The sequence below is a fragment of the Gavialis gangeticus genome, unplaced genomic scaffold (genome assembly GCF_001723915.1).
Source record: "Gavialis gangeticus isolate Ggan-Ray unplaced genomic scaffold, GavGan_comp1, whole genome shotgun sequence".
In the NCBI taxonomy this organism is placed as follows: Eukaryota; Metazoa; Chordata; order Crocodylia; family Gavialidae; genus Gavialis; species Gavialis gangeticus.
Genome location: NW_017729022.1, coordinates 53,996,382 through 54,007,039, shown reverse-complemented (window position 1 = coordinate 54,007,039; position 10,658 = coordinate 53,996,382). Strand labels below are relative to the sequence as shown.

General features: G+C 38.6%; 1 protein-coding gene across 1 annotated transcript in view; it reads left to right on the top strand.

The window, feature by feature from the left end:
* The first annotated feature begins 1,117 nt into the window (after positions 1-1,117).
* The window catches only part of ANO4 (anoctamin 4), a 259,235-nt gene continuing 249,694 nt past the window's right edge, over positions 1,118-10,658 (top strand). The window contains exon 1 of the mRNA XM_019514994.1: positions 1,118-1,321. Within this exon, the coding sequence (XP_019370539.1) occupies positions 1,252-1,321 (70 nt within the window). The 5' untranslated portion in view covers positions 1,118-1,251. The remainder of the gene's footprint in view (positions 1,322-10,658) is intronic.

Below are 10,658 nucleotides of genomic sequence, written 5' to 3'. Positions count from 1 at the left end.
AAGAACGGCAGTCATGGCTGCATGCACACTGGAATTATGGTTTCTGTGGTCAATGTGTGTTCAGTGCTGGGAGTTCTATGAGTGCAGCTCAGGGATCTTAGAGCTTTCGTGTCTTGGAACTGCTTTATGACTTAGTTTGCAGTATATTGTGAAAGAACCTCTCTCTCCTTCTCAGATGGCTTGTGTGGAATCTGCATACATATACAGATGTCAAATCACCCACTATTCAAAGAACCTCAACAACATGAGCAGCTGAGTGAAGCACTATGGTGCTGGGCTTTTTAATAAAAATGTATGTCTTACTTCACAAAAAAGTGTATATAAAGCAACAAAAATTAAACTATTCCTGGAAAATGTCAGTAGAGAACTCAAACAGGAGTACTTTCAGTTTTGTCCTAAACCACATCTTTCAACACAGTTGAAATCATCTTACCTTGCATGACAAAGCACCATATGCAGATTTGATATCTGTAGTGCCAGTGCAAGAAAATAGTCTATATCTAACTTATCAATACCTTTTCTGTGGTGCTTATCCCAGCTGTATCAGCACCATTTTTTTTTACTTATTTCCAAGATAAAAACTGAAAATTGTCCAACAAGCAGGATAAGGTTTTGTTATAACATTCAGTATTTTACACACACACACACACACACACACACACACACAAAAGCATAGTTCAGTCATAGGTGCGAATGGCAGTGTGTAGGTAAAGTGGGGATTTTTTCTATTACTAGGAAAATCATCTGCTTGTGGTATCCGCTATATGTATGGCTGGAATGTAGGTCTGCACAAAGAGGTTGGAAGACTGAATCATATTTAGTAAGGCTGTGTGAAGCTTTGGGTGCTGATTTGACTCGGAGGAGATTCAATCCAATTCAGTGGCTGAATCTCCAAATCTGAATCGAATCAGGGGACCAATAAAAAGGTCTGAATTGATTCAAAGCTCCCGGAATCTTTGGAAAAGAGGTTACAGTTTTTCATTTTCACACAAAATTCATGCCTGTGTACCTTTTAAGACAGCTGTTACTGCTCCCTTTTAAATTGTGCCAATTTTGTATATTATTTTGAGCCAGTCTTCTGTATCTAACAGTGCTATTTCTCATTCCGGTCCAGGTATAAGTTTATCTATTCATGGGGCTGAAAAGTGTGTTCCAGTCTATCAGAGGAGAAGTGCGGCAAGCCATTCAGTATCACAGTGTCTGCCTGTGGTTAGGCATTCGTCGCTCCCACAAGTCAGAAGGTCAATAAAAATGGAAGCCTCATCTTATGGAACTGGTATATCAGCAGTCACTAATGGGAAAACAAAAATCCATCAGCCAGGTAACAAATTTGGTTAGACAACACTTTTCAGTTTGGTTTATAGCCTGGCATTTGCTACAAACTTTGTGTTCATAATATCAGATCATGCTTGCATGGGAAATCAATATATTGATCAAAGTATCAATAGATTGATGTTCATTCTGCCTGTTTTTGGTGCGCTTGTTTACACCTATTTTGGATATCTGAGAAAAAGCAAGAGTTGGGACAGCTAGGTGATTATTTTTAAATAATATCCAAAACACTGCCATCTGCTTTGGCCTTTTGCTGGAAAATGCTGCTTTATATAGGCTTAACTTGGGTTAGACACGACACTGAAGTTCTGTAGGCATCGCTCCACAACTCAGGAATCCACCCTGGAAGTATTTTTTAATTGATAATGAAAGCTTGGTGTAGACTGGAAGAGTCTTGAGGACAGAAGGAGCACTTTACACAACATACTAACTGGATAGCAAAATGAAACCCTTTTTAACCGTCTCCTGGAAGCCCTCAATTCCTACCTAACATATTGAATTATTTTTAAGCTAATTTCCAGATCTGTTTTTTAACATTTAACATGCAGTCAACAGAAAAAAATGTCTTATACCAAAATAAGATCTCTATATCTATATCTATATATATCTGTTTCTTCAGATATTTTTTGCAAAGAAAATGAAAGTTCAAGTTTCCTCAGATAGACTAAGTGGAGATCAGGACTGTGAACTAATAAGGTAGCATTTAGTTGGCTCTCATAATTAAAGACTTCAAAAAACTTAATTGTTCTAAACTTAAAAAGGACATTGCTGCAGTACATACGTAAATGGAATCTACTCTCCCAAACTGTAACGAATTGTGTGTGAAATAAGGACAATGCCGCATGCAACCCCTTGTGTGTTACATCAACATAATCTTTTCAAATATTTAGTAAATGCAGTACACTTACTGCAAAATGGTTATGAACTAAGTTGGTATACAGCTTTTATTGCTGTGAGTTTCAGATGATGATGTTGCTAACAAAGTTTCATCACTAGATATGGAAATCTCTCTAAGCATTTGTTAATTAAAGTGTTATAGTAACACATATTCTTGCATATTTTGTTTGTCTCTGTTCATTTCTTGGTTCTTTATTTTTAGGTTCTATCTATTTTTCCCTCCTGTTGAAATGCATAAGTTACTACTGAAACAATGTACTTGTATTAGGTCTTCAAACTGCAGCATAATATTAATTGATAATATTTTTTTGAAATGTATGAAGTGTTGTGAAATACAGGTTTTATGTAATTATCATCAACATATACATAGTATGAACACCATTTATTTTTGCACCGATCTCCTCTGTCATCCATTTACTTATATCTTAATATTGACTAGTATATGTAAGACATAAACAACAAATATTGATCCTGATTTGGGAAAATGCTCCTTCAGAACTAAAGTCTATGTCATAGTGCTCCTTCCTGAATGGGGGCCATTAGGTATGAGACTTTGAATGACACTTTTTGGAGGAATCTAGTGTCCTATAAAAAATATGGAATTAGTTATGTTCCACTATTATAGTGGTTTTCAACCTTTTTTTCATTTGGGGACCCCTAAACATTTTTGAATGAAGGTACAGACCCCTTTGGAAATGTCAAATGGAGATGCGGACCCTTTTGAATTGTAAATGTGGGTTTTCACATACCATAGTCATAGTGATCGATCATAGTCATCTTTCATAGACCTATTAGACATAGTCCGTGGACTCCCAGGGGTTGTTCAACCACAGGTTGAAAACCACTGGACTATTAAAAACCTAGTTCATCAGTAGCCTTTGTAGAATAATAGGCTGTCCAGTTTAGGGCACTGAACTTCTCTGAAGCTAACGTGAACTCCAGCTTCATAAAGCTTTGCAGGTCCTGAATCTGTACTAATAAACAGTATTGCTTTTTTCAGTTCCACAATAAAACTATGGTATTGTAATTTGGAACTTAAATTTTCTGTTGTAGATCACAAATTTAGCTCTCTATATGAGTTAAATAACCTAATTCCAAGAGTTTTGTGTTCATGCAATTATAATAACTTTTCCTCTGCAAAAGTTGAAAACCTGTTTTATTAATTCATACTAAATTACAACTTAATTGTTGATTCCTTTAGTTCTAGAAATAACTAGTTAAACACTTTTTAAACCAATTGATTAATTGTATTCAAAGCCATAGATGAGAAACGGGGTAGTGGTGGAGAATAGAAAAGGTTCTTATTTATATTAATACAAGGAATAATCTAGATAAAAATATTATGTTCTCATACTATGCTTCTGCCATGCCAGAGTTGTCACATACCATATATTCTCAAGTTTTTTCTTCAGTCTGATTTTAAATAATTCAAATCATTGGCTATTTCCTTCCCTTGAGGTTTATTCACACAGTCAGATTGATCTCATTGTTAGAAAAGTTTGCCTTGTATTCTGCCTTTTTTTTGCTAAGCTAAAAGCTATTAAAATGTGAAGAGATGGGTATTAATAAATATAGAGTGGTGCTATGAGAACTTAAAAAGGTGTGTCCAGCTCTTATCAATTATTGAAGTGAGAGTGTAGGAAAAAATGACACTTTTAAAAAGGAAGTGTATTTTCTTTCTCTGACAGCAAACTGCTACTGTTTTCTATACCCAAAGTCATTTCACTGTCATTTCTCTTGCTTCCCAAAAAAGCACATTTCGTTGATAAACACTTCTTATATATCAATTGAGCTTTTTTTTCATTATTATTATTATTTGGCTACATGTAATAACAGACATAACTGGGCAGTTCTGTACCCTAGGTAGTGGCAGAACTGCATAGGGCTGCAGTCAGGCTGCTGGCAGTGGTCAGGGAGGGGCAGGGTAGAGCATAGTAGCTGCTGTTTTTGCACTCCCCCTCCAGAGTTGGCACCCTGAGGCTGCTGCCCCATTCATCCTTCCCCCTGGCCCTTAGTGACACTACTGTATAATAGGAACCTAAACTCTAGTCAGGAAATGTTACTGATTTTTTTTTAAGTGTGGTCAGACTTTATCTCTATCGTTCCTTTGCCAAGTAGTCTTTCTTTCTAGTTTTTTCCCTTCCCAATTCCAAGCTGCTGCAATTGGATGGGTTATACTGACTATCACTCTGGGTATTGTTATTTCTACACCAAAAAAGTCATCATTTTACTTGAGGGGGTGGCAAAAAATTCACTATTTTAGTAACTGCCCTTAAACTAAGCTCCTCACACCAATGGCTACTGTAATACAATTACATGTAGCCTGTAGAGTGTTTTGTTTACAATTGCCTTTCTTCTTCTGTGTCTATTTCTGGTGGTCTCGATCCATCTCTTCGTGCACACCTCATCTCACATTCTGCTTCCCTTTGATCAAATGGAGAGATACAAAGTGACAGCAGAGAGAACTTCTGGGTTACCTTGTTGGTTTTCCAACTGTTTCCACACTCTCCAGGCATTTTTAAGTACCGAGAGCCCTGAGTCTGTATCAGTTTAGCTAAGGAATGAATGAAAGAAACTGGCTGTTTTAATTAAATTGCTGTTATATTATATCTTTAAATTAGTGCAACTTGTGTGTACTAGTCAAACCCAGAATGTAGTACTCTATGGACTTCATTTCCATTCTGAAGCTGCAGCTGGTTTGGGGAAGTTTTCTAATTTCTAGAAAAGTATACAACCATATTTAGAAAAGGGAAATTTGTAGCTGATAGGGTATTGGACTCAAAGCAACTAGGTCAGGTCATCAGCTGTTGTAAACTGTCTAAGGTCCATTGCGCTTGTTTTTAGTATAACCAAACTTAGCACAACTTGTTCTGATTAGCACCTGTACAAACTGTCTCAGGATGAGGTCCAAGGATTGAAAAAACATGGAGGCTAAATTTTCCACTTGCTGTGCCAGGGCAAAGGCAAATTTGAAACAAAAATGAGCTCACGTTGCTGACATTTATGCTGTTCCCATCAATGAACAGAATTTCAGGTTCCAATCTGTCAAATGGACATTTTTTATAAACATCCCACTTAACTTTTAAAACATATATTTTGTTTAGTACATAAAGGAAAATCAATATGCACAGAAATACATGGAATTATTGCACATTAATCCGGCAATGATTTTCCAGGATAAGTTTATGTAATCTTTCCTAGCAAAACACAGATTATACTTTTTCTTTTACCTTCATGGGACTTTGTCTTTGAAAGTTTGTTTTGTTTTTTTTTACAGAATTTAATGAATGTGGGTCTTCTTTAATCCAGAAGACTAAGAACTGCTTAAGTAGTGTATTTATGTTTAAAAGTTTAACAATCTTCCCCAAAAGTCAAAGCAAAGTAAAATGTTAGGTTGTTTTTTTTTTTCTATACCAAATAGATAGCATGTAAGCTTATTCATGTTATTCAACAGGAACACCTGTTGAACTCACTAATTCCTTTCATGCAAACAGAAGTTTAGTATGCCTGTTATAATTCACTTACAATCTTTTTGTCAAGCTCCTACTGTTTATTGCAAATAGTAGAAGATGGAGAAGTTAGAAAGAAATTGAAGAAAAATGTAGATTGCCTTGGGCATGATTTCTCTGATTTTTAGGAAGCTGTTTTTGTTTTGTATGGTTCAGTGAATTAGTTCACTTTCATTAATTCTTTTAGTTGCAAGGCATGAAATAAGAAAAAAGAGGTAGTGGAATTGTTTGGTAGAACCATTGATTTTAGGAGGCCCTGAAAAATGTGTAATGTTAGCAATTGTGGCAGTCAAAAAATGAGCAAAAAAAGCCACCCAAATTTTAAAAGGGATTGTGTACTTTATGGCTAAGTACAGAAAGTTAAGAAGCCCAAGGCTGAATCAGTTCAATCTTCGCAGGTTAGTCCAAGCTGCATAGGTTGAACTGATAAGCAAGTGAATAGACATTTACTTCTAATTCCAGAAACGTGGCCACATGCCTGCAGTGGCCCAAGACAGAAGCTGGGGGGCACTAGAGAACACCTCCCTGCTCTGCTGGAGCAGACAGCTTGAGTCAAGGCTAACCTGCCCACCCTGCAAGGGGGAGTTTCCAGGGAAGGTGAAAAACACAGTGGAGTGCTGGGGGACTGTGAGTTAACTTGAATCTGGAGGACATCTCGGATAGAAGTTCAATAAATCAATTTCACCTAAATCAGTTAAGTCTGATACTACATCCATCCAGATTAATCTTAAACAAGTTTCAGCCATTTTGAAAGCAGTTGACGTGCACTAAACTTCTGTTGTGCTACAAATTTGAGTTTCTGATCACTTATACCAGTTTATATGTAATTTCTGTCCCTAGTCTATCAACTCAGTTCAGTGTCCTTTAGTTATTGCTATATTGCTAGTTGTTAGAGCTGAGGAAGTACTTCATAATGATTCAACAAACCTAGCCTTCTTTTTCTGTTCACAGAATGTTCATAAACAGGCTTTTCAGATTTATTCATTGTTCATAATTGATTGTGAATATTCAGCAGATGTTTTGGTTTGCTTAAATGCAATTGATTGTCTGATAAGCCACATGCTCTTGTCTCTGTTTACTTATGGGAGGAATGCTCCTGGTAAAAATTCCTGAAAATGTGCATTTAAAAATTGGTTTCTATGAAAGTCTCTGCTGCTAAACTTTGCACAATGACTCCCAGAAAGTACATGCCTGAGGGGCTCAGTGAAATCATTTCAACATTTGAATTAATATTCACAGACATATTTTTATTCCTCCATTTCTATCAGAAAGTTTAAAAAAAATACTTTGTGCTGGGCATATCCAGAGCTTCCCCATCTGTGTCCCATAGGAGAATCCCTGGTCAACACTTTAGTAGTTCAAACCATAAAATATAACATGGACACAAATACTTATCATCCAGCATAAAACTGGAGTGATGTCCTGTTATCTAAGACCATTGGAAACATTCACTGTAGGTTGGGCTGAAGAACATTTTGAGAAGAGATTTGTTATGTTTCTAGGCAAACAATGAACTGCTCCATTTAAAAAAATAGCGCATCATTCAAGTGGGAATCAGGATGATTGGGAACACTCAGTCATTGTCTTCCTGTGCTGCTGGATTCATAACTGTGGATTTTTCTTAGCAATGTGATTCTTACTTGTGAGAAACTCAGAATTACATATTTAAACCATAAAAGTCCATTTTCAATAGAAAACATGTTTTGTAAAAGCTAAAAAGAGGTTTCATCAGGATTGTCTTTCAGGAGACTGACCAAAATAGCTCTTGCTTTCTTCTAAGTTGTAGTTAAAATCAAAAAGGAATTGTGCCAGGTACATGACTAGGTTCTTTATAATGTGTCACTGATTTCCATCACAAATTTTCTCTTTTACAATAATTGCAAAGTAATTTTCTAATTGCCTACTTATCTTAAAAATAAGCTGTTATTTCATTTAATAAAATCTTTCAGTAACAAAAGTGCAAATATAAAATAAATAAGTATAACGACCTATCAAAACCTACAGAAAATTTGTAATTCTCCTTTGCGTCCAGAAAGTAAATACAAAAAAATACATGAAAATCAACATCACAGCTGATATCAGAGAAATATATTAGTAAAGCAAAAGCTGTGTTTTCTCTGATTGTACCAAAAAATGAGGTCTCTTGGATCCCAGTTCAGATGCCCTTTTAGTTGTTGATGCACGGAGTGGAACATAGTGGAGTTTGTTCTCTAACAGCTACGTGGAAGGGCTAGCCACCTTAGACAGCAAAGGGGACTTCACAAGAAACCTCTCTCCTCATTGTATATCCTGACTAGGGTGAGATCAGGGAGAATTTTTTGTACGAAGGAGGCAGGGCCCATCCCTGAAAGATGACTGGTACACTCAAGGAGTGCGCTGTACCCAGGAAAGGAGTATAGTAGCAGGCATACTGGGGATCACAACTGAGTATTTGTAATTAGAGAGTTGTATTATTTGGAGCATCTGGCACAGAGCAGCACCAGTGCAATGTACTACTGTACTTGAGCCCTGATTCAGAAAAACACTGAAGACCATAATGAAGTAACCATGTATTTGGTGAGACTGAAAAAAATCTTAGGGGCCATCAGTTACACATACTTTATGCCCTTTGCCCTGCCAGAATGGTAGGAAAGGGTTTTAGTGTAAATGAGAATCAGGCCTAATGATTCTTAGTGTCCAGTCCAGTTAAACTGTGCCAAGAATAAGATGAGAGGATGGGAAATAATAGGGCCCTTCATCCATCCTTGAAAGCTTCTCCCATTCTCAGCTGACTCAGCATAGGTTGGTCTTCCAACGCAAGTTAGCTGCTGATATTCTATGTGGGAACGAGCCTGATGAATTCCCATTTGTGTGTGGCAATACTAATTCTACTAAGGTATCATTTGGTTTTGTGCAACTGCATGCTATTTTAGCATGCATTTGTAAAAGAAGTCGAATTTCATGAAGGTTGTCTTAAGGTAACAATTTATTAAATAAATTATTCATGGACTGGAGACTGTCTATTATGGCACACTATTCACCCTTGATACAGTCAACTCAGAAGCAGATCCAGGGGGTATGGTGGTGTGGTTGCACCTCCCTTCTGCTGCTGCCACCATTATCCCCAGCTCATCTGGGCACCAGAAGAGCCCCAGAGTCTCTCTTGCCCTACTCCAGCTGCAGGCTGTGGCTTTGTAAGATGTCAGGCCTGGCAGGGGACAGTGGCAGTGGTGCAAAGGTTTCTCCTTCAGCTCTTACTCCCTACCACAAGCAATAAAACAACATATTCAGCCAGCGCTGGGGTTTTTTTTCCTGGAATTATTTTTGTTTTGGCCTTATTGGCAAACAAGTCCTAGCCCTGTAAAAAGTAATTGCCAAATGGACTGATTTTTTCATTCAAAAACAAGTTGCAAATTTATATGATAGGTAAAGAGACCCAAGTATGAGATGGAGTACATTTTAGCAGGCACACTGACAAGCCAAGAAAAAAGAAGCTAAATCAGAGAAGAATTAGTTGTACTGTTGTATGTAAATAAGAGTAAAAAGAAATTAGTTAAATTCTCTGGTCCATCTAGCTTCCAGACTTCTTTTCCATTTGGAACACAGAACGGCTCAGAAATATTACTACTTAATTAAATATTACTATTTAGCCAACAGTCATCATTATCCAAACATATAGAATAATAAATGTGGCTTATTTTTGCAGTGAACAGTAGCAGATGCATTGAATTTTTCAGTTAGTTCTTAAATGTTACAGTGGTCCATTTCTTGAAATATGGGGAGATTATATTATCTGATATGTACTCAAAGTAGGAAATCATATGCTTCTCCATGGCTACTTTTGTGATGGTTCAATTACTGTTGTGAGTATAGCAGGGTGAAATTTTGGGCCCAGACTTGATCAGACCAAAACATATTGTATTTACTTTAATCTAGGACAAGAGGCTTTTCCCCATGCAAGATGAATGTGGGGGGGCTCATCTTAGTTCCAGGTACAAATGTGGGGAGGGCCAGACAGTGGCTCCAGCTCTGACTCTGGCTCCAACCCAGAGCCTGGGGTCAGAGTTGGAACAGCAGATGCTGCCCCCACCGCCTCTGCTCCCCACAGCCTTTGCCCCTCTTGCAGCTCTGGCTTCTTCTGGGGCTCTACTCTTGCTGGGGGCAGGAAGCACAGATCATGTGCTGCCTCCAGCCCCAACCCAGCCTCACAGTGGAGAGGCAGCTTTTTCCCTGGCTTTGGAGTTGGGCCTGGGGCTAGATCTGAAGCTGCCATCACTGCAACAGCTGCTGCATGGCTGGGCTGGGGCTGGAGGCAGCAGATGCTCCATGCTCCCTTTGTTGATCTGGGCACCCAATAGAAGCCAGAGCTGCATGGGTAATGTAAGTGGCAATGCCAGGAGAGGGGGTAGTCAGGGAGTGGGGCAAAGTGACAGGGGAATGGGTGCCCAGAAGTGCAGGCACTGTGGGGAGGAAAGGCATTGTCAAGGCAGGTGGGAAGAGGGGGTAAGTGGCAGGGAGAAGAGCAGGTACCAGCAGGTCTGGTGGAAGGTGTGCAAGGTGGGGGGTAGGAGGTGCAATCAGGCATGGGACACATAGGGACTGCAGGGGGTCAGATGGTTGGGGGGGCAAGTGGTGGGTAGGCAGCAAGAACAGGGGTGGGAGCAAGCTACTTAACTCCCATCCTGCCTGCCTCACCATCACCTGCCCCCTGCTGCTTTTTTCCTTGCTATAGCAGTGTGGTAGGGCAATGAATTTAAGATGACCCTCCCATGACCAGTTTCTAAACATAGAATATACCAGATTTTCCATGTCTACAATCTAGTTATTGTAGGGCTGTCTTAAATTCATAGTTGTCTTTGATTTGGGTAAATATGGTATGTATTTATCACAGTATCTGGGCCCATGGGTGATTGGTGCCTCCTGAGTCGGGGGGGGGGCACC